This window comes from Malaclemys terrapin, chromosome 12 (assembly GCF_027887155.1).
Source record: "Malaclemys terrapin pileata isolate rMalTer1 chromosome 12, rMalTer1.hap1, whole genome shotgun sequence".
NCBI classification, from domain to species: Eukaryota; Metazoa; Chordata; order Testudines; family Emydidae; genus Malaclemys; species Malaclemys terrapin.
Window position 1 is genome coordinate 30,763,035 of NC_071516.1, and position 24,679 is coordinate 30,787,713.

General features: G+C 50.1%; 1 protein-coding gene across 3 annotated transcripts in view; it reads right to left on the reverse strand.

Moving 5' to 3' along the window:
* Positions 1–17,752, reverse strand: part of SAMHD1 (SAM and HD domain containing deoxynucleoside triphosphate triphosphohydrolase 1) — an 82,203-nt gene extending 64,451 nt beyond the window's left edge. Inside the window, exons 1-2 of one of the 3 annotated variants that reach the window (XM_054045330.1) lie at positions 17,483–17,752; positions 11,377–11,443 (exon numbers count right to left, since the gene is read on the reverse strand). In XM_054045330.1, coding sequence (XP_053901305.1) covers positions 11,377–11,443; positions 17,483–17,699 — 284 coding nt within the window. In that variant the 5' untranslated portion in view covers positions 17,700–17,752. Of the gene's footprint in view, positions 1–10,963; positions 11,025–11,376; positions 11,444–17,482 lie in introns of those variants that run through there. The other 2 variants (XM_054045333.1, XM_054045332.1) reach the window with 2 other exon arrangements.
* Between the last annotated feature and the right edge of the window lie 6,927 nt (positions 17,753–24,679).

A 24,679-nucleotide genomic window follows, 5' to 3' on the forward strand; every position in this document is an offset into this window, starting at 1 on the left:
GGGCAGAGTTAAGGTTGTCTAGGCGTTTACATATTAACTATAATTCCTGGTTTTCAGAAGTCTAAGTTTTGCTGACCTTTATGTTCTGGAAGTGCACAAGCCATCACCAGGCGACCTTACCTCTGCATTAACTAATTGTTTTGCCATTTCATTTCCTAGGTGTGTGGTTTTTTTTTTTATTTACACAGAAAGAAAAATGTTTGTTGGCAGGTGTTAATGGTCATTTAGACAACTGTAGGCCTCATGTAGGTTTGCAGCTGATATGCTACTGTGGCCAGGCAATAATCAAAAGACCTAGCTTTTATGCAGTGATTTCCATCAGTAGATCTCAAAGAACTTTACATCATTATCCTCATTTTACAGCTGGGAAACTGAGGCACGGAGCTGAAGTGGCTTGCCCAAGGTCACCCAGCTGGCCAGTGACAGAGCTACGAATAGTTCCAGTCTAGTGGTCTTTCCACTAGGCCACACAGTTGTGATGCGATTCCTCAGTGCTCCTCCCCACTCCTGTATGCTTTTGATACAGAGGAATGGTGATAATGGTCATACTTTGAAATAGTTAGGGCCCTACCAAAGGCACATCGATATTGGTCAATTTCACGATTGTAGGATTTTAAAAATTGTAAATTTCATTATTTCAGCTAATTAAATCTGAAATTCCACAGTGTTGTAATTGTAGGGGTCCTGACCCAAAAAGCAGTTGTGAGGGGGAGGGCTCACAAGGTTGTTTTTTTGTTTTTGTTTTTTTTTGGGGGGGGGGGGTTGCAGTACTGCTATCTTTACTTCTGTGCCGCTGCTGCCGGCTGTGGTGCTGCCTTCAGAGCCGGGCAGCTGGAGAGCAGCGGCTGCTGACTGGGAGCCGAGCTCTGAAGGCAGAGCCACTGCCAGTAGCACTACAGAAGAAAGGATGGACTGGTATGGTATTGCCACTCTTCTGCGCTGCTGCCTACAGAGCTGGGCCTTAAGTCAGCAGCTGCCACTCTCCGGCCAACCAGCTCTGAAGGCAGCAGCACTTAAGTAAGGGTGACATGGTATGGCGGGGCACTGCCTTCAGAGCTGGGTGCCCAGCCAATAGCAGCTGCTCTCCAGCCACCCACTTCTGAAGGCAGTGCAGAAATAGGAGTGGCAACACCGCAACCCCCCTAAAATAACTGTCACCCCTCTGCAACTCCCTTTTGGCTCAGGACCCCCAATTTGAAGTCTCCCCTATGAAATCTGTATAGTATAGGGTAAAAGCACACAAAACACCAGATTTCATGGGGAACCACCACATTTCACAGTCCGTGATGTGTTTTTCATGGCCGTGAATTTGGTAGGGCCCTAACCATAGTTGTCACAGTAACATTACACGTGAGAGATGACTGATGTTTCTCTTACTCTCCACCTCTGCCCCACAACACATAGGTCAATGACTCTCAACCTTTCCAGACTACTGTACCCCTTTCAGGAGTCTGATTTGTCTTGCAAACCCCCAAGCTGCACCTCACTTAAAAATGACTTGCTTACAAAATTGGACCTAAAAATACAAAAGTGTCCCAGCGCACTATTACTGAAAAATTGCTTACTTCCTCATTTTTACCATATAATTATAAAATCAATTGACTGGAATATAAATATTGTATTTACATTTCAATGTACAGAGCAGTATAAACAAGTCATTGTCTGTATGAAATTTTAGTTTGTACTGACTTCGCTAGTGTTTTTTCTGTAGCCTGTTGTAAAATTAGGCAAGTCTCTAGATCAGTGGTCTCCAAACTTTTTTGATCGTGCACCCCATCAGTAAAATAATTTTTGAGCACACAGCCCCTGCTCCCGCCCGAACCGTCAAACCAAAAAAAAAAAAAAAAAAAAAGCCGCTCAGACTCCCAGCCAAACTACTGGGGGGGGGGGAGGGGGGAGCAGGATCCCAAAGGATCCTCTTGCTTAGTTTAAAAATGCCAGAAAAATCTTAAGAATTTATGGTGGCGTTTTGTAATTTCTTAAACTTATCTAATTAGTTTTGATTAAAATTGAATACAAAACTATCATACTGCTGTTTATTGGAGGATTAGATACTGATCCCCTTACTCAGCTCTTCTGTTTTGTAGCATCACTGATCGTAATGGGGCTGTTCTTAGAGTAAGGTGATATGCAACATGAGTGAGGGTGTCAAAATTAGGACATACTAGCTTTTGTTTTAACCGTATCATTAACAAAAGGACAACAGAACAGATTTATGATGAATAGTTCACTTCTGAAATTCACCATTTTGTACTATCAAGTAGAATTGTATTCTTAGAAGCTGTGTTCCTTTCTCAGGTATTTCCTTTATGGGGTTTGAATCTAAATATACTGCATGATGTGGCAATAAATTGTCAGCACTGCAGAAATGTAGTCCAAATGTAGCCGAACTGCCGAGTGGGGGGAGAAAAGCCGCTTGGACTCCCAGCCGAATTGCCGAAGGGGCGGGGGGAAGCGGCGCTGCTCTGGCAGCGCTCCTCCTGCCACCCACCCCGAAGGATCCTCTTGTGCACCCCCTGGGGTGCGCGCACCCCACTTTGGAGACCACTGCTCTAGATGATTTGATGTATCCCCTGGAACACCTCTGAGTACCCTCAGGGGTGCGTGTACTCCGGGTTGAGAACCAATGATGTAGGCCCCTTCCCACCCCACTCCAACATTTAAGCTCCCCCACCCCTTCCCACCAAACCATTAGTTGGCACCATAGAAACCATTAGCAAAGAGCAGCTTCTTATAAGCTGTCTCCTGTCCTATGCTGCTCTATACACAGAACAGGCAACAGCTTACTGGGGGCCACACTCTATCAGTTATGTAGCTCAAGCTGGGCCCTTCATTCCTGCTACCTACCTCCAGCTGGGACTCCTTCCCCTGCTTCAGCCAGGCTTCCACAGCCATATCCCACAGGGCCACGCAGTCCGCCCCTCCTCCAAACTGGGTCCTTCCCCCGCACTTTGGCGAGCCCCTCTTTCCCCACACAGGGTGAGATGTATCCTAACTATTCATTTTCTGGAATTCATATTTTTAAACGTGCATTACCTTTAGTTCCTCCACCCCAGGCCCCAGCTCTTATGGAGTGGCAGGGGAAGGAGCTCAGACACCCCAAGATTCCGGAACACACAGCAAGAAGGGAGATGGACTCAAACCCCTGAACAGCGCGTACAGCTTCCCCAGATCCCAGCAAATACAGGGAAAGGGAGAATTCAGGGCTGACAGGTCCCCCTATTCCTAAGCCCCCAGCTAGCTTCTGCTATCCCTCACATTCTCCGACCCCTTCAGTCTTCTTCCCTCCTTCTCCACCAGTTCCTACCTCCTTTCCCTTCCAGTTCTATGAAATAGGTAGGTATAGCTCTAAAATACCCTTACCCAAGCCCCCAACTCTTCTTCTCTTCCCTGTCACCCATTCCCATTTATCCCTGTTGAAATAATTTTCATAGTAAGTTTATTAATGTTTATCAAGACTCAGTTTCCACACCAGCACTTCTTTATTAGTTCATTGGTCACTTGGTGATGGTTACAACCAAAATATCAATATAAGAATATACAATATTATATTCTATATCCTAGCAATAATATAAGCATTGTCCAACATACTTACAACAGGATCAGGCCTGGGAGGTACATTCCCATCATTGTGTAACTCCAGATGGGTAAGGAAAACTTTGACAAAGAAACCCCTAGAAAAACCTTGCTTTTTATACACTATAATACATGTGATGTCATTGGCTAATGTCCAATACCCAGCAAAGACAGTTGAGGCAGTTTAGGGCTACACTCTGCTCTCTTCAAGGTTTTTTTCCTTTTCTCACTTTGCTATATTTTTCCCTAGCTACTGAACTAAACATTTATTTCTAAGCAAACATATATAATCAATTATTTAGTGCACCTGGTACTCAGTTAACCATATTTCTTTTATTTCTATTGCTCAACCCAAACCTTAAATAAGATAATGCTGGTATTTAAAGGGCACTACAAACTTATAACAATCTTTCTCAAGAGTTGCACAGGGCTTCAGCTTCCTCGACGATGGAATGCTGTTCCAGGAAGAAGAATTGCTGAGAACACATGGGGTTCCACCTACCAAGGAAGGGAAGAGAATCTTCGGCTACAGACTGGCTAACCTAGTGAGGTGGGCTTTAAAGTAGGTTTGATGGATAGCAGACAAAAGCCCACAGATAAGTCCAGAACATGGACACATAGGTGAAGGATTGGAATCTGCGGGGGCAATCATAGCAGGGGCAAAGAAGAGTCAAAGAAATAGAGAGGAAATCTAATGAACATCTTAGATATCTCTATACTGATACAAGAAGTATGGGGAATAAACCGAAAGAGCTAGAAATATTAGTGAATACTCAAAATCAAGGCCGGCTCCAGCTTTTTTGCCGCCCCAAGCAGCGAAGGGGGGGTGGGAGGGGAGAGAGAAAAAAAAGAAAGCCACGATCGGCGGCACTTCGGTGGCAGCTCTACCGTGCCACTTCATTCTTCGGTGGCAATTCGGCGGCCAGTCCTTCCCTCCGAGGGACTGAGGGACCCGCCGCTGAAGACCCGAACGTGCCGCACCTTTCCATTGGCCGCCCCAAGCACCTGCTTCCTGCGGTGGTGCCTGGAGCCGGCCCTGCTCAAAATTATGACATAAGTGGCAGCACAGAGACTTGCAGGGGGGATAATTCACTTGACTGGAGAATATTGGTATAGAAGAGTACAGGAAGGAGAGGCAGGAAAAAAGGGAGGAAGTGTTGCCTTGTACATCAAAGATGTATACACTTGCATTGAGGTTGAGATAGAAGTGAGAGGCAGACCTGTTGAAAGTCTTGGGGTAAAAATAAAAAGAAAAACAAGGATAATGTCATGACATGAGTAACCTACAACTGCTAGAAGCCTGGTATAATGATCTCAGCCCTAGTTTGATCTCTACTTGTTACCAAAGAAAGGTTTCCGGAATCTCTCAACTTTTAAGAAAAGCTGGGTTGTTTATTTATGAGGTGCTGTATCTCAGGAGCCCCATGGTGAATGGTCCCAAATCTGAATTGCTAAAATAGAATTCCATGCCCCTAGGAGGGGCACCAAGTTTCAAGGAAATCTGTGGGGTTGTCTACACTTAAAACCCTTCAGCATTGCAGCTGCACCGCTGTAGCTCTTCAGTGAAGAGACTACCTTCAGAACCCTTCCCGTCAGCCTAGGCAGTGTCTACACTGAAACATTACAGTGGTGCAACTGTAGTGTTTTAAGTGTAGACAAGCCCTTAGAAGGATCAAGCTTTAAAAAGAAAACTGGTCTTAATCTAACTATAGCAAAGCTATAATAATGGATTTAAGAAGAGTTTTGAACAATGCAAAAAAGTACACTGACACCATCTTAGAGAGTAATTCTGCTTAGACAATAGTGTCATTGAGAAGGACCTCGGGGGTTATACAAGGCAACGGAATGAAAAGGAGTTATCCAACACTATTTTTTAAAACACCGTGTATAAACTCAGACTATCCTGAGTGAAACAGGCAACAATTAACATGCTGTATCTAGTAATGGTTAGAGGTGTACCATGTTCAGTTTAAGGCATGTCAAAAATGACATGAAAATTCAGGGAATGCTAAAATTGACTGGAAAAATAAGCCTATATGAAAAAAAGTTAAGAGTAGGGCATGGTTAATCTGGAGAAAATAGCAGTGACAAGACACATGGTAACTATCAACAGAAAAGAGCAGCTATAAAGAGGACAGGAACTAAAGAATCGGATTTGTAAATGAGACCTGAAATAACAGTTATGGGCTTAAACCTAAAGCAAAGAAAAGTTAAGTACAATTTAAGAAAGCTTGTCTCACGTCACCAAGTGTACCAAGGAAAGTAGTGGAGTTACCACAAGAAATACCCAAGGCTGAGACTTGATACTTGCCAGGGATAGTTCAGGATCCCATCACAATATACAGGGAGGACTAGAATATCTATCTACCAATCCCAGTCCAGCTCCAATGATTTCCATCAGGCTCAGTCAACTGATACAGAAAGTAATATTCCAGTTCAGTGAGCAAAGTCAGAAGTGCCATGACTGCACTGCCTGCTTCAGAAAATAAAATCAGGCACAGATATAAAGTTACAATGTCAACAAATTAATGGCTCCTTGATAGGGATGATCAAAGATGCTGAAGGTTTCAAACCTATTATTTTATCAACTGAGATTTGCCAATTGTTATAGAACCTTCAGGTCCAATAGTCTGCCTCAGAGAATCCTGTGCTGAAGAGGAGATAAAGGGTGGGGCAGGATACCCTTTGGTGTTCCTTTACAACACAATGAAGCAAAAAATGCCTGAAACATTTTTCTTCCATTTATTTAAAAATACTGAACACATCAGCCAGATGGCGGAGAACCACACGGCAATTCTGTGGGTTCATTCTATATCATACAATACTTAAATACAACTATTCACAAGCCCTGTCCATAGTAGCGCAAAAAAAATTTGCTAGATAAAAACATGCTCAAAACAACTCACTAACAAAGTTCTGGAAGAGCTGAGCATGAGGACTATGCTCAGATATGGCTGTGCTTGCACTGTGGTAACTGGAATTTATGCTACAGTGTGAACAGGAATTTCCCCTTCTCACAGCATACATGCAGTACAGGCTAGCCTCTCCCGCAAGCAGAGTCTGAGCAAGGACAACTTGGATCTCAAGTGAATTTAAAAACAAACAAAAAATTATAGGCGCCCTCCTTCCAGGGGAAGCTGCTGATTTGATGTGACCCACATTCAAATATCCTAGAAATACTGCCTGGTCAGCAGAGGCAGCCCAAAACTGGAAATGAAAGCTGGTTTCTGAACTTGATTTTCTTTTAAATGCCAATGAAAGGCAGCTGTGCCTCTACTGCACTACAGAAAGAGCATCCAGAACTAGTAACTTGCACCCTTCCCAAAGTGCAGCATGGGCACAACTGGATGAGCAGAGCCAGAAGAAGAGTTCAGTGAAGTGATTGGCTGGGTGTCTTTAGTTACCCATTTCTTCTGCATGCCTGTGGAAACTGAAGATGGGGGCAGTTTTCAATTTTAGCCTCACACTGATATACTAATTGGTCCTCGTGCAATGAAGTACACATGGAAGGATGCTTTCCCACCCCTACTACCATTTAACAAGCTGCAGGTCCCTTTAGAATCATAGGGTTAAAAGGGACTTGCAAGAGCCAAGATGCAGGATTTGTTGTGTCTAAACCATCCAAAACAAATGGCTATCCAGCCTCTTTTGGAAAACCCACAGTGAAGGAGATTCTCTCGAAAGGGAACAGAATATTGGCATCAAAAGGTTCTGTGACAATGAGAAAGTCTGAAGAATGTGTTAATCCAGCAGCAGAAAACCCATGAAGAGGAGAGAGAGGGAACAGGAGGGAAGAAACCTGATCGCATCAGAGATGTGAAAGTGAATTGAGGAAGGAAAGTGTGGTTTGTTTCTTGCCCCCTGGCCCATTTGCTTATTTTGTCCTTTACAAATAAAACCCATTCAGAAATGTCAAAATTAGTCTTCCCTTGTTTTGTAGAAGCATCTCAAAACATCTGAACCTTGTCTGTACTAGTCAGAGCAGCAGTACTACCGCCTCTCTGCGGAAACGCACTAAATCTGAGAGCATAGATCACTCATGTAGAGTGTTTGGGGCTAAAGACCAGAGTTTATAATGTAAAAGCAAACAGAAAAAAAGCTTTCCTCCACCATCCAATACAGCTACCCCCAAAACAGTAAGTAAATGCAGCTGGAGAGCATACACCTAACTACCAGTGTGTGTTGCCAACCAAGGGGGTGCAGAGTTACGGTTGCATGAGCATGTATTCCTTGGTTTTCACAAGTTTGATTTTTGCTGAATTTGACATTTTGGGAGGGCACAAGCTATCACCAGCCAACCTTACCTACAGTAATGTAGGTTTTTTTACCAATTATTATGAATAAGGTGATGTGGCGGCTAATCACCAAAAGCCAAGGTGAAAGAATTTAAATCTGCTTTTAAGTCTTTTTACTAAGACTTCTTTTGTTATCAGAAACAAAACATGAGTCACAAAGAAGAAGCATAAGGACAATGTGCCCTAGCAGGAAAGGACTTCTTATAAAACTATATAATATAGCATTCATTTCTCCTAGACACTGAATTGGAGACTGGGGCCTGATCTACACATAGCTTTTGTAGAGGTATAACTTTTTTTGTTTAAGAAGGTGATTTTTTTTTAATGGAAATACTTATACCAATACAAGCCATACTGTGGAGGTAGTTATACTGATATAAGGTGGCTTATATTGGTACAGCCTATTCCCCTTCCTAGATAAGATTAAGGACTGGTCTACCCAGTAAAGTTTAACCAGGTTTTTGTCATATATATATTTTTTTTAAACACAAAAAACCTGTGAGAAAAACAGTGTTAAATTTGCAAGTTAGGCACTCAAGTTAGGAAATGCCAGAATTAGGGTGCTAATGCAACCAAATTCACCTTTCTTGAACTACAGAACCATTATAATTACATGATCACATACTACTTTTTCCATAGGACTCCTACCTCATTCCATGCAAAGAATGGAAAGTGTTCACTGGTAAGGCAGTTACATGTTGCCCTGGAGAACTGGATTCTATCCCTGCTTCTGCCACAGAGTTCCTATGTGATGCTAATCGAGATCACTTTAACAGGTGGTCACTCAGTGCATTCATTTCATTTTCTGAAGGCCTTCCTCATTTCCTGGGTTTTCTCCTTGTTGTTCAGTGCATGGCTTCAGGCTTTATTTACTGCACACTCTTCAAATCTTACTCTGAAGATACCATTATTAATTTCCTCATGGACTTTTCTCTGGTGCTTATCACTATAGTATCTGAGTCCTGCACAAATATTAATTGATTTTCACAACACTCTTCTGAGGTGAAGAGTTGGTATTATCCCCCATTTTATAGATGGGGCAGAGAGATTAAGGTCAAAACTGTCCACTAATTTTGGGTGCCTAATTTGAGTTACCCAAGACCTGATTTTTCAGAGAACTAGGAATTAGTGTGTTCAACACCTAACTCCCAGTGTCTGCAGTTTCAGGTGCGAGTGCTCAGCACTTCTGCAAATCAGATGCAAGGGTCTCAAATCAGGCACCAGATGAGGATCACACAGTGAGCACCTGTGAACCGTTTGGTATACGTCACTTGCCCAGCACCACACAGGAACTCTGTGGCAGAGGGAGAGATAGAATCCCATTCTCCAGGGAAGTATTCAACTGACCAACTTTGAGACCATCTCACTGCTGTAATCCTCAGCCTCATTCATTACACACTCTCCAACTTCAGTAAGAAATGAAGTAGGAGTCTTAAGTCTGGTCTATACTACCCGCCTGAATCGGCGGGTAGAAATCGACCTCTCGGGGATCGATTTATCGCGTCCCGTTGGGACGCGACAATCAATCCCCGAATTGGCGCTCTAACTCCACCAGCGGAGGTGGTAGTAAGCGCCGCCGACAAAAAGCTGCAAAAGTCGATTTTGCCGCCGTCCTCACAACGGGGTAAGTCGGCTGCGATACGTCGAATTCAGCTACGCTATTCACGTAGCTGAATTTGCGTATCTTAAATCGACTCCCCGCTGTAGTGTAGATGTACCCTTACAGACAACAGCCTCCTTTACAGTATAAACCTGATTCATCCCCAGAACAGATCCTGCCTGTTCACTGAATGAGCAGGGATCCTATGAAAAAAAAATGTGTGATCATGTAACTAAAGATTCTCAGTTCGTAAAGTGCTTTGAGATCCTGGAATTACAAAGGTGTTATATTAATGCAAAGTACAATCAGTGTATATCAAGGTGTTGTTTGGATGCACAAATAACTTTAAAGTCAGTTTTGTTTTTAATCGAGTGTTAAATTCTAATTTGTTTGTTTAATGCTGTCCACTAGCCACCCCATTTAAACATGCCTCCTAAAGTTTGCACCCTCTCCGCTGAGCCATACACATGGAATATACCAGCATCCCCACACTTGATAATATATATACACAACTATACCTCTACCCCGATATAACGCGGTCCTCAAGAGCCAAAAAAATCTTACAGTGTTATAGGTGAAACCGCGTTATATCGATCTTGCTTTGACCTCGAGCATTTCCGTTATTAGTAGTCAGCAAATCAAGCTGGGTAGGGAAGGTTGTGCCTCCCCGCCCCCATCCGACCCCTCACCTACTTCCCGACCCAACCCCCCCACTCCTTGTCCCCTGACTACCCCCTCCAGAGACCCCATCCCCTATCTAAGCCTCCCTGCTCCTTGTCCTCTGACCGCCCCCTCCAGACGCCCCCCCATCCCTAATCACCCCCAGAACCCCACTCAACCCCCCTGCTCCAACCCCTATCCACACCCCTGCCCCCTGACAGGCCCCCCCGGGACTCCCACACCCTATCCAACGCCCCTGTTCCCCGTCCCCTGACCGCCCCACCCCCAGAACCTCTGAACCATCCAACCCCCCCGCTCCCTATCCCCTGACCGCACCCCGAGACCCTCTGCCCCTTATCCAATTCCTCGGCCCCGGCCCGGCACCCTTAACACGCCGCTCAGAGCAGCGTATCGGAGCCAGACACGCTGACGCGCTGATCCGCCGGAGCGTGCAGCCCCTCCCCCCCCCAGAGCGCTGCTTTACTGCGTTATATCTGAATTTGTGTTATATCAGGTTGCATTATATTGGGGTAGAGGGCTACAAATGAATAACCCAAATTATGTTCCAGATATCTCCGTATGCATCTTTAACCTGTTCTTCTTGCAAATGTTTTTCACATCTCTTTTATAATAGTTGTGATAGTTATACGTTCTGCCATAGGGCACAATATTACCCCCAAATAATGTAACAGTCGCAGAACAAAGGCAGCTGCACATAAAATGACATCCTCAATCAGTTTTTAGCTCTGTTTAACAATTGGCTCATATACCTCTTTTCAAATAATTACAACCCCTATTTTTGATCAAGAAGTATTTTATAAAATGTACACACTTTTACACATCACTCCAAGAAATGAAACACCTTGATATGCTGACAGCCTTGACATGAATACCTGAAATTACACAATAGCAAATAAGACATGAGCTAACCAAGACAAGATACTGAAATATCACACCACAGGAATCAAAAGGACAACATTTGCAATCAATCACCTGATGACTTTTCTTCCCCAAGATATAGTATTAAGCCTTGGTTAGTTTCAGTGAAGATCAGCACCAACAGATCCTTTATACCACCGCCATCGTTTTTGTTTAAGGCATAGACAAAACTTAGGACAGTTAAACAAAGCCAATGATGAGAAATAAAGATCCCAGAGTAATTAAATGACCAAAATTTCTCAGACAGGAAACGTTCTCAAAAATTCACTTAGCTCATGTTACTATATCAGTAAAAGTTGTTCTTACCCAACTCCTAGGTCTTTAAGTTCAGATTTAGTGAGGTAAGGCAGCACTGCCCCGGTGATTTGATTTTCTGAAGAGTTAAAGAAACAACTGTTACTTCTAGGCTTTCGCATAAGTATTTAAGCTTCTGGAATACTTTACAATGGAAGTATTTACGCATTGCTGTCTAACATTTACTTTAATTTAGCTAAATAATCCACTTTATAATAGTATCCTTCTAAAATATCCAGATCTCATTTATGAACCACATGTAGGATGAGATTTCAGATCTTGACATCTGAAACAAGTGCCTCCACTTCAATTTTACTAAAGCTCTAAGTTCTTGAGGGGGAAAAAAATCATATTCATATGCAGTTAAGCAACAATGATAGTGTCCAGCCTTGGTCAAATCAAAACTCCAGATAAGGTCAAAATTGTAAGATTTGTAAAGTATTTTCTAATATAGTTATTACATTTTCTAAAAGTTCCCCATTTATAATGCCACACACAATATCCTTTTCACCCATTTGTTACTTTATTTTAAAAATTCACTTAGCAAAACATTTGGCCCTCAATGTTAGACAGAGCCTAAATTCACATACAAATTAATCAGCAGCAAGGAGTATTTTGACCAACATCAACAATGGAAGTCGTGGGACCTTTAGATTAACAGAAAAAAATCAAAAGAGCTAGAGTCTGTATTGTTGAATTATTAAGTATTACACATTTCCATAATGTTTACATTATGGTAGTGTCCAGAGGCTATTTGGGATCAGGGCCTTGTTGGCCCTGAACACACAGAGGTAGATTCCAGTCCCCAAAACCTTATAATCTAAGTGGACAAGCAACATACAAAGGCAGACAAACAACTTTTTTTACATACATCTGGTTTTGCTTTGCATAAATATGTAATTAACTATCAACTTTCCTCAATTGCCCCTCAGACTAGCCATCGTATATTGGCTGTTTTATTGCAACATATTTCTTGTGGTAAAAGTAGATCCTGAGAAGGGAAGGGAAAAGAAGAGAATGAATTTAAAAATTTTATTAAGATGATGTTTAAAAAAAAAAAAATAGTGAACAGAGTTTGAGCATAGAAGCTTCTGGTTATCAGGGAATAACATACAGATTATCAAGGGTGCAAAATTTGGTTTAAGATAAAGTGGCATGAGGAATACATAATCTGCAATATCCCCGATTGGGGGTAAAAGGTTGATGGGTCAAAGATATGAGGGTATGTAGTTCATAAAGTGGCTATGTTCGGGTGTGGAGTATAATGAGTGGATATGATGATGAGGATGAATTGACCCTCATTTGGTGAGATTTAATGTTTAGGGAGTTTATGGTTCCAGTTCATATAATACAACGGAGAAGGTCACTTGGTCCCTTTCTCGTAGTGGGAGAATGATGTCACTCTGGCTCACACCTCCTGGTACTGTCGGTGGCTGGTGATGTGCTCGATGTAGATGTCCCTGGGCCATCGGATGGCAGTAACTCCATAGACTAGCCTGGAAGGTGGCATTCCAAGTAAAAAAGAGGTGATGTCAAAGAAAGCACAGAGATGCTTATGGAAGAACAGACAAGTAGATGGTCCAGGCTGGGAAAACTGGTAGAGTGGAGTTCAATACAATGGGAGGATTACATAAACTCTTCAACACTATGTTTAAGGATCACCATATAAAACCCTAAAACAGAACAGTAAGAATAAAGCTATGAAGGGCCTTGAAAGTTAGGGCAAGAAGCTTGACTTTAACATAATGGAACAGTATTGTGTTTGCATGTTGATGTAGCTGTGTTGGTTCCAGGCTGTCAGAGAGACAAGGTAATATTTTTTATTGGACCAAATTCTGTTAGTGAAAGAGACAAGCTTTTGGTAAGGTATTCAAAGAGGTTGATGTGATCAGAGCAAAAAGCAGTGAAGGTGAAATCAGCACAAACATCAAGGGTTAGGCCTAGTCTGCAAACTGAGTTTGTGCCAGTACAACAACATCAGTTAAGGGGTATGATTTTTTACCGATTAATACTGGCACAATCCATAGGGCTTGTCTACACTACCAAGTTTTGTTGACAAAACTTATGTCAAAACCGAAGAGTCGACAAAACAAAAATTGCCAAAGGGTGTTCACACTTGCTCCCTCCGTCAACAGACCATGTCCACACTGGGGACACCGTCATCGACAGGGTAAGCAATGCACCGTAGGTATGTATCCCACAGAGCAGTGTTGTGGGAAAGAAGAGCTGATCCCTGAGCATCTTGGGATTCTCTCCGAGTTCTCCCACAGCCCCCTCAGCTGCTGAAAGCAGCATCATGAGTAGCTCTGTGAGCGCTCCGTGCTGAGGAATGGCAAAGCAGCATAGCAGTCTGTCCCCCTCCCCCTGCAGCAGCAGTCTGCCTGCTGGTGTGTTCCTAGTGCCAGGCAGAACAGGAGCATTCCAATGATTTGCTCTTGGTTTGTTCCCCAAAGGGAGCAGCACACAGATACTTCCTTGAGCTTTTAAAAGGGAGGGATGCACGCCTGCAGGGCAGCAGAGATCAAAACATTGAGCAGAGCAATCAGGGCAGGCATTGTGGGATACTGGCGGAAGCCAGTTCTGTCCACAAAACAATCAGCAGTATCTACACTGACTCTTTGTCAACAATAAAAAGGGAAAAGAAAAGACAAAAGTCTCTCATAGGGGTGGAAGTTTTTTGTTGCCAAAACTGGGTGTTTTTTTGCAACAAAAGTCCCATTGTAGTGTGTACGCTCTTGATGTTTTGTTGCCAAAAGGCAGTTTTGGGGGACAAAACTTGCCAGTGTAGACAAGCCCTTAGTGCGGACGCTGTTATACTGGTATAACTTATTTATCTTCCTGTATTGGAATAACTATATTGGGATAAAATACTTTACCATCGATATATCTGTACCAAGACTGGGGGGATGGGGGGGGGGTACAACTTTAACTATAACCCTGAAATTAAAGTGGTACAACTTCCTAGTGTAGACATTGCCTCAGGCCAGGAATTTAGATCAACTCAGCTACATCGCTCAGGAGAGAGAAAAATCCACCTCCAAGTGATGTAGTTAAACTGATTTAAATCCTAGTGTAGACGGGGGGTAGGTCGATGGACAAATTCTTCCATCGACCGCGTTACCACTTCTTGAGAAGGGAGATTAATTACAGTGCCCCTTGCTGTAGTACAGGGGTTCTCAAACTGGGGGTCAGGACACATCAGGGAGTTGCGACATCATTACAAGGGGGGGGTCGTGAGCTGTCAACCTCCACCCCAAACCCCGCTTGCCTCCAGCATTTATAATGGTGTTAAATATATTAAAAAGGGTGTTTAATTTATTAGGCTTGCAATGTGAAAGGGGTCAAGTATCAGGGGGTAGCCGTGTTAGTCTGTATCTACAAAAACAACAAGGAGTCTGGTGGCACCTTAAAGACTAACAGATTTATTTGGGCATAAGCTTTCGTGAGTTAAAACCTCACTTCTTACTCACGAAAGCTTATGCCCAAATAAATCTGTTAGTCTTTAAGGTGCCACCAGACTCCTTGTTGTTGATGTGAAAGGGGTCGCCAGTAAAAAAGTTTGAGACCCACTGCTGTAGTAAGTGTCTACACTGAAGTGCTACAGCTTTGTGGCTGCAGCATTTCTAGTGAAGAGAGAGCTTCAATTTAGAAAGAAAATGCAGATACTCAAACTACAAACTCAGGGTAACGGGATATTTCTCTTAAAGTTATCATCAGTAAAAGGTCTGGTCTACCCTAGAAAATTAGGTCATAACCATGTCACTCGGGGTGTGAAAAACCCGCACCCATGAATGACATAGTTAAGCTGACAAATCCATGTCAGACAGCACTTGGTTGTCCGAATAATTCTTCTGCTGACCTAGCTACCGTTTCTCAGGGAGGCGGATTACCTATGCCACCAACAGAACCCCTCCCATCAGCATGTGTAGTCTCTACACTGAAGCACTAAAGTGGCACAGCTGCGCCTGTGTAGCCTTTTAAGTATTAAAAAAAAAAAAAATCATCAATGTTAGTTATTTAAATTGATATTGGGCTTAATACCCCCACAAAAAAATGTGGAGGAGTTCACATTTCTCAAGGCTATTGCCTCAGGCTGCCTACAGACTCAGAAGGAAAACAATTCTTTAGCTGCATTTGGAAGATTTTACTAAGGCCTGATCTACACTACAGAGTTAGGTCGACATAAGGCAGTTTACATCGACCTAACTCTGTAAGCATCTACACTAAAATGTAGCTCCCACCAACGTAACTCACCCACTATGCTGACTTAATAACTCCATCTCTGCAAGAGGCAGAAGAGCATTGCTGGCATACGATGGCGTACATTGGCCAAACCGGACAGTCTCTACGCAAAAGAATAAATGGACACAAATCTGATATCAGGAATCCTAACATTCAAAAACCAGTAGGAGAACACTTCACTCTCTGGTCACTCAATAACAGACCTCAAAGTGGCAATTCTTCAACAACAAAACTTCAAAAACAGACTCCAGCGTGAAGCGGCAGAACAGGAATTAATTTGCAGACTAGATACCATCAGATTAGGCCTGAATAAAGAATAGGAGTGGTTGGGTCATTACAAAACCTAAACTTAATTTCCCCAATACTAATTTCTCCCTACTGTTACGCACATCTTCTTGTCAACTGTCTGTAATGGGCCACTCTCTTACCACTTCAAAAGTTATTTCTCCTCCTTTGGTATCCTGCTGTTCATTGATTTATCTTGTTAGACTGACTTAACACTTGGTAAAGCAACCCACATCCTTTCATGTATTTATACCTGCTCCTGTATCTTTTACTTCTACTCTGAAACACTTCATCAGATGTATGCAGCTGTGTTAGTCTGTATCCGCAAAAAGAACAGGAGTAATTGTGGCACCTTAGAGACTAACAAATTTATTTGAGCATAAGCTTTCGGGGGCTAAAACCCACTTCATCGGACGCACGCAGTGGCAAATACAGGATATGGATATACATACATACATACATACACACACACACAGAGAGAACATGAAACAATGGGTGTTACCATACACAATAGAGTGATCAGTTAAGGTGAGCTATTACCAGCAGGGGAGAGAAAAAAAAAAAACTTTTTGTAGCAGTAACCAAAATGGCCCATTTCCAGCAATTGACAAGAAGGTGAGAGGAACAAACAGTAGGGGGGAAGAATAAACATGGGGAAATAGTAGTTTTACTTTGTGTAATGACCCATCCACTCCCAGTCTTTATTCAAGCCTAATTCAATGGTGTCCAGTTTGCAAATCAATTCCAATTCAGCAGTCTCTCATTGGAGTCTGATGAAGTGGGTTCTAGCCCACGAAAGCTTATGCCCAAAGAAATTTGTTAGTCTCTAAGGTGCCACAAGGACTCCTTGGGTTTTTCTTAGATCGGTCAGTGTCACTGTAGATACTGCATTGCTGAGATCCACTGTTGCTGCCTTTCAGAAGCCTTCCCACAGTGCCTTACACTGACCATTAAATTAGTGCAAGCACTCCTGGTGAGGACAAGAATTAGCGACACAAGAAGCACAGTGTGGGCATGCAAAAGTCAATTAATTACTGTGGTGGCTGGACTTCGACATAACTTAGGTGGACTTAATTTTGTACTATAGACTTGCCTTAGACAACTTTAAACGTCAGTTTAAATCACACAGAAACTAATGGAGCCCAGTATAGCTCCATCAGCGTGCCCAATCCTGGCTAACATCAAGCCCTATATATATATATAGTGTGTAACAGCAATATGCAACGAAAGCCCGGCGCTTGCGAAGATGTGGTACGGGCTGTTTTCTCTGGGGGGTTGGGGGGTTTCCCTGTGGCTCCAGCACAGTAAGAAGTAACAAGTCAGCTAGGGCCGGACACAGGCTTGCAGCACGGAGCCAAACGTTGCCCGGGTGGGAACGGAGCGCGGCCGGCGCTGTCTGGTTTCTAATCGAGGGGCTCAGGCGGAGACACGGCGCGGCGGCGAGCTCCACCCAGCGCCGCACTCCGCCCAGCTGGGCTGGCGGCTCCCCGCCCCCGCCCGACTCCCCGCGCCCACAGCGCCCCTCCGCCCGCAACACCAGCCGAGCGGCCCCCCCAGACCTCCCGCAGGGGCCAGCCGCCCCGGGCGGTACCTCGGAAGCAGCGCAGCAGGCCGGGCTCGCTAAAGCCGTTGCGGCAGAGGAAGTCGCAGACCTGCTCGGTGCCCCAGTGCCGCGGGTGGGGCCCCTCTGGGCCCATGGCCCACCCGGCGCAGACCCGCTTCTTGGGGGTGCAGAACCCATCGGGAGGGCTGGCGGGCCGACCACGCTTGGCGACGCCTCCGGCCACGGCTGCCCCTCTCCGGCTCATCGCCACAGCCGCCGGCTCCAGCCCGCCTACCCCCGCGCAGGCGCGCAAGGCGCGCTCGTTCGCGCTCACCAGGACCGACAGGCGGGCCCAGCCTATTGTCGCGACTTCCGCCTGTCCCCGCCCGGGGGAGGGGCAAGGCCGCCAGCACGGCCGGGACCGTTCGGAATGGGGGGGCGTCAGGGCGCGCTGTGCTCGACTCCGCCTCGTTCGTCGTCGCAGCGACCGACACCCCCACGTCACCGACAGTCCCCACGTCAACGACACCCAACCCGTTCAGTCACTGACACCCTCGGTCACTCACACCCCCTTCACCTGTCAGTCACCGACACCCCCCTCCTGACGCTCCCCGGCCACCCTGCCTCGCGCTCCTCAGTCACCGACACCCCTCTCCTGACGCTCCCCGGCCACCGTGCCTCACCCTCCTCAGTCACCGACACCCCCCTCCTGACACTCCCCGGCCACCCTGCCTCACCCTCCTCAGTCACCGACACCCCCCTCCTGACACTCCCCGGCCACCCTGCCTCACCCTCCTCAGTCACCGACACCCCCCTCCTGACACTCCCCGGCCACCCTGCCTCGCCCTCCTCAGTCACCGACACCCACCTCCTGACACTCCCCGGCCACCCTGCCTCACCCACCTCAGTCACCGACACCCCCCTCCTGACGCTCCCCGGCCACCCTGCCTCACCCTCCTCAGTCACCGACACCCCCCTCCTGACGCTCCCCGATCACCCTGCCTCGCGCTCCTCAGTCACCGACACCCCCCTCCTGACGCTCCCCGGCTACCCTGCCTCGCCCTCCTCAGTCACCGACACCCCCCTCCTGACACTCCCCGGCCACCCTGCCTCGCCCTCCTCAGTCACCGACACCCCCCTCCTGACACTCCCCGGCCACCCTGCCTCGCGCTCCTCAGTCGCCGACACCCCCCTCCTGACGCTCCCCGGCTACCCTGCCTCGCCCTCCTCAGTCACCGACACCCCCCTCCTGACACTCCCCGGCTACCCTGCCTCACCCTCCTCAGTCACCGACACCCCCCTCCTGACGCTCCCCGGCCACCCTGCCTCGCGCTCCTCAGTCGCCGACACCCCCCTCCTGACGCTCCCCGGCCACCCTGCCTCGCCCACCTCAGTCACCGACACCCCCCTCCTGACGCTCCCCGGCCACCCTGCCTCACCCTCCTCAGTCACCGACACCCCCCTCCTGACACTCCCCGGCCACCCTGCCTCGCCCTCCTCAGTCACCGACACCCCCCTCCTGACACTCCCCGGCCACCCTGCCTCGCCCACCTCAGTCACCGACACCCCCCTCCTGACACTCCCCGGCCACCCTGCCTCTCCCACCTCAGTCACCGACACCCCCCTCCTGACACTCCCCGGCCACCCTGCCTCACCCTCCTCAGTCACCGACACCCACCTCCTGACACTCCCCGGCCACCCTGCCTCGCCCACCTCAGTCACCGACACCCCCCTCCTGACACTCCCCGGCCACCCTGCCTCGCCCTCCTCAGTCACCGACACCCCCCTCCTGACGCTCCCCGGCCACCCTGCCTCACCCTCCTCAGTCACCGACACCCCCCTCCTGACGCTCCCCGGCCACCCTGCCTCACCCTCCTCAGTCACCGACACCCACCTCCTGACACTCCCCGGCCACCCTGCCTCGCCCACCTCAGTCACCGACACCCCCCTCCTGACACTCCCCGGCCACCCTGCCTCGCGCTCCTCAGTCACCGACACCCCCCTCCTGACACTCCCCGGCCACCCTGCCTCACCCTCCTCAGTCACCGACACCCCCCTCCTGACGCTCCCCGGCCACCCTGCCTCACCCTCCTCAGTCACCGACATCCCCCTCCTGACGCTCCCCGGCCACCCTGCCTCACCCTCCTCAGTCACCGACACCCCCCTCCTGACGCTCCCCGGCCACCCTGCCTCGCGCTCCTCAGTCACCGACACCCCCTCCTGACGCTCCCCGGCCACCCTGCCTCACCCTCCTCAGTCACCGACACCCCCCTCCTGACACTCCCCGGCCACCCTGCCTCGCGCTCCTCAGTCACCGACACCCCCCTCCTGACACTCTCCGGCCACCCTGCCTCGCCCTCCTCAGTCACCGACACCCCCCTCCTGACACTCCCCGGCCACCCTGCCTCGCGCTCCTCAGTCACCGACACCCCCCTCCTGACACTCCCCGGCCACCCTGCCTCGCGCTCCTCAGTCACCGACACCCCCCTCCTGACACTCCCCGGCCACCCTGCCTCGCCCTCCTCAGTCACCGACACCCCCCTCCTGACACTCCCCGGCCACCCTGCCTCGCCCTCCTCAGTCACCGACACCCCCCTCCTGACGCTCCCCGGCCACCCTGCCTCGCCCTCCTCAGTCACCGACACCCCCCTCCTGACCCTCCCCGGCCACCCTGCCTCGCCCTCCTCAGTCACCGACACCCCCCTCCTGACACTCCCCGGCCACCCTGCCTCGCCCTCCTCAGTCACCGACACCCCCCTCCTGACACTCCCCGGCCACCCTGCCTCGCGCTCCTCAGTCACCGACACCCCCCTCCTGACACTCCCCGGCCACCCTGCCTCGCCCTCCTCAGTCACCGACACCCCCCTCCTGACACTCCCCGGCCACCCTGCCTCGCCCTCCTCAGTCACCGACACCCCCCTCCTGACACTCCCCGGCCACCCTGCCTCGCCCTCCTCAGTCACCGACACCCCCCTCCTGACACTCCCCGGCCACCCTGCCTCGCCCTCCTCAGTCACCGACACCCCCCTCCTGACACTCCCCGGCCACCCTGCCTCGCGCTCCTCAGTCACCGACACCCCCCTCCTGACACTCCCCGGCCACCCTGCCTCGCGCTCCTCAGTCACCGACACCCCCCTCCTGACACTCCCCGGCCACCCTGCCTCGCGCTCCTCAGTCACCGACACCCCCCTCCTGACACTCCCCGGCCACCCTGCCTCGCCCTCCTCAGTCACCGACACCCCCCTCCTGACCCTCCCCGGCCACCCTGCCTCGCCCTCCTCAGTCACCGACACCCCCCTCCTGACACTCCCCGGCCACCCTGCCTCACACTCCTCATTCACCGACACCCCCCTCCTGACCCTCCCCGGCCACCCTGCCTCACCCTCCTCAGTCACCGACACCCACGCCTGACACTCCCCGGCCACCCTGCCTCACCCTCCTCAGTCACCGACACCCCCCTCCTGACACTCCCCGGCCACCCTGCCTCACCCTCCTCAGTCACCGACACCCCCCTCCTGACACTCCCCGGCCACCCTGCCTCACCCTCCTCAGTCACCGACACCCCCCTCCTGACACTCCCCGGCCACCCTGCCTCACCCTCCTCAGTCACCGACACCCCCCTCCTGACACTCCCCGGCCACCCTGCCTCACCCTCCTCAGTCACCGACACCCACGCCTGACACTCCCCGGCCACCCTGCCTCACCCTCCTCAGTCACCGACACCCCCCTCCTGACACTCCCCGGCCACCCTGCCTCGCCCTCCTCAGTCACCGACACCCCCCTCCTGACGCTCCCCGGCCACCCTGCCTCGCGCTCCTCAGTCACCGACACCCCTCTCCTGACGCTCCCCGGCCACCCTGCCTCGCGCTCCTCAGTCGCCGACACCCCCCTCCTGACGCTCCCCGGCCACCCTGCCTCGCGCTCCTCAGTCGCCGACACCCCCCTCCTGACGCTCCCCGGCCACCCTGCCTCGCCCTCCTCAGTCGCCGACACCCCCCTCCTGACGCTCCCCGGCCACCCTGCCTCGCCCTCCTCAGTCGCCGACACCCCCCTCCTGACGCTCCCCGGCCACCCTGCCTCGCCCTCCTCAGTCGCCGACACCCCCCTCCTGACGCTCCCCGGCCACCCTGCCTCGCGCTCCTCAGTCGCCGACACCCCCCTCCTGACGCTCTCCGGCCACCCTGCCTCACGCTCCTCAGTCACCGACACCCCCCTCCTGACACTCCCTGGCCACCCTGCCTCACACTCCTCAGCAGGGCCAGCTTTAGATCAATTCAACCAATTCCCCTTGTTGGTGTCACTAGGCATCACCCTAGGTAACTCGGGGGATTGGAAGACCCGAGAGTCGATGAAGACCCCCCGCTCTAGGCCAAAGTGAATCAAAGCCCCTGAATGTTAAACTTTACTAACCTCACAGGCCAGCAGCTGGGAAGCAGTAGTGATAAGGGAAACCTACATGCTTCTAGCTGAAGGACAAGATTACTTGCAGAAAGAAACAGTGAGAACAAGCTGCACAGCCAAGGTCGTGTAATGTAGCCAGAGGGAGAAAGGGGGAAAGGTGGGAATGGAGGAGGGGGGGTGAGAAAGGGCGGGGAAAGAAGGGAAAGGGTTAGCTGCAAAATGTATAAAAGTTAAAGGCCACTTATGTTGGTGTGCTTGATTTGAGACGTGCCTGTCTCCTTGCACCACTTTGAGATCTCAAATAAACTTTGATTGCTTCTCCACCCTGGTGTGTTTATTGGCGTGACGCACACCGGGCAACGGACCCCACTGTTGCTGTCCTCGGGCACTCTGTGCCGGCAACACCCTGAATCAGGCCCCGTGCCCAAGCCCCGGTACAGCGTACCTGTGTGGCCCGGCTTCCACAGGGGGCAATTTAAAGGGCCTGGGGCTCCCAGCAGGGGCTGGAGCCCCAGGCCCTTTAAATTGCCACCAGAGCCCCACCGTTTCCCCAGGGCTCCCGTGGCTATTTAAAGGGCCGGGGCGGTAGAAGCAAGGGAGCCCTGGGATAGCAGGGGCTCAGGGGCTATTTAAAGGGCTGGGGCTCCAGCTGCCTCTGCTGCACCCTCTACCCGCAGCCTGCCCCTGATGCACCCCCTGCCCACACCAGCCCTGTACCCTCTGTCCTGCCCGCAACAGCCCCACACCCCCTGTCTTGCCCGCACCAGCCCCGCACCCCCTGCCCTGCCTGCAGCCAGCCCTGCACCCCCTGTCCACAGTCAACCCTTGCTGCACCCTCTGTCCTGTCTCCAGCCAACCCCTGCTGCACACCCTGCGGCCGTGTCTGAAGCCAGCCAGCCCCACACACACCCCTGCCCGCACCAGCCCTGCACCCCTGCCCTGCCCGTACCAGCCCTGCACCCCCTGCCCTGTCCAGCCAACCCCTGTCGCACCCCCCTGCCTGAAGCCAGCCAGTTGTGCACTCCTCTGTCTCCAGTCCTGCCAACCCCTGCAGGGCCAGCTTTAGGATTTCCACGGATTTCCCCGAATTGGTCCCCACGCCTAAGAGGTCCCCGCGCAGATCAGGCAGCGTCCCTGCCTGAAGCTCTCCCGGAAGCAGCAGCTGTTGCTGCTAGGCAACCAGAGATGCTGGCCGGCAGAGGGCTAGGGCTGAGGCAGAGGCAGCGAGGGCTGTTGCAGGTCAGGAGGGGGGCAGAGGGGAGAAGGCACATGTGCTTTGCAGCCTTCCCAGCTGGAGCTCCGGACGGAGCGTGGTAGCCCCATGGCCCCGTGACCCCAGCTGGAGCTCCGGCGGAGCGCAGCAGCCCCGCAGCCCCACGACCCCGGTCGGACCTCCGGCCGGAGTGCAGCAGCCCCGCCCTCCCAGCCAGACCGCGGCAGCCCCACAGCCCCACGACCCCGGCCGGAGCGCGGCAGCCCTGCAGCCCCGCGACCACAGCAGGAGCGCCGGCCAGAGCGCGGCAAGCCCCGTGGCTCCCCTTCCCCCAGCCGGCAATCGGAAGTGCAGCCCCAGGAATCGTGTCCCGCACTTGCTAAAGCCGGCCCTGAGGACACCCCTCAATAACCAGCACCCCCCAGTCAGCAATCGCCCCCAATGACATCACATAGTCACTGATATTGCCACCGACACACTCAGCTCCAGCCCCACAAAATGCAAGGCACCATACCAACACTGACACCCCAGTCCCCACAGGCACTGACACCCTGATGCTCCCACAAGGGTTGCCATTATTGTATTTCAAAAATATGGCACAAACATCACATGTTCCTAGTCTTGTATTAAGGCTCTGGGGGTAAGTCCTTTTTCCTCCCCTGTCCTTCCTAGGGGTTTTCTCTCTCCGGTTCTGAGTGCTGCAGGGAAACCAGGACCTCAGGCTCTGGGCCAGGCAGCCGCTGCGACTACTGTTCAGGTGCCATGCAGATGCGGGGATCGGAGTCAGAGGCTGCAGTTGCTGGTCTCTGCCGGCTGCAGCACTGTGGGCCACCAGGGGTTGGGGCTGTTAGAAGGGGTGTGTACTGAAGGGAGGCAGCAGCTGGAGGAGGCATCACTGCAACCAGCAGGGGCGCCATTTCAGATTTCAGTGGGAGGGGCAACTTTCAGCAGGGCATCAGGGCCATATTTGAGTGGCATTGTGACCCCATGGCCAGGTCAAGTTGTCAAAGTGCCAGCACACTGCTCCCTTTTGGATTTCAGATGCTGGAGAGATGTTTCAGATCGCTCTAGGAGCAGCATCCTCATCCCTGGTTGAAATATAGGATAAAAAGCATCCCATATGGATTTAGTACAGGACAGGCAATTTTTTATTTATGTAAGGAACGCCCTTTATAATATGGATTGTTGGCAACCTTAGCCCCCTACTGACACTAACATGTCCACAGTGACACCTTTAGTGCCCTGAGGGACACTGACACATACACAGACATTGAGACTCCTGACATCCTCACAGACACTGTCACTGCAAAACCAACACCCCTGATGCATGCCTTCAGGGACTTCAAGCTCCCTGCAGACGTTGATGCCCCCAGGGACACTGACACCCCCAATATGATTGTAGTAAGTGAAGGCAACATAGTGAAGGCCTAATGAAGGCCCAGTATGAGGCCTGAACCAAACTAAAGTAATGGTCAAGGCTTTGCTAGCATAGAAAGCAAAGTTAAGCTGTGAGCAAGAGGCAGGCCCTGCTCACAGAAGCTGGCAAGGAAAGGGCTGATGTTGCAGAAATACATAATCATTTAGCATAGTCACAGTATAAACATGGTACCAAGACATACCATACGGGAACA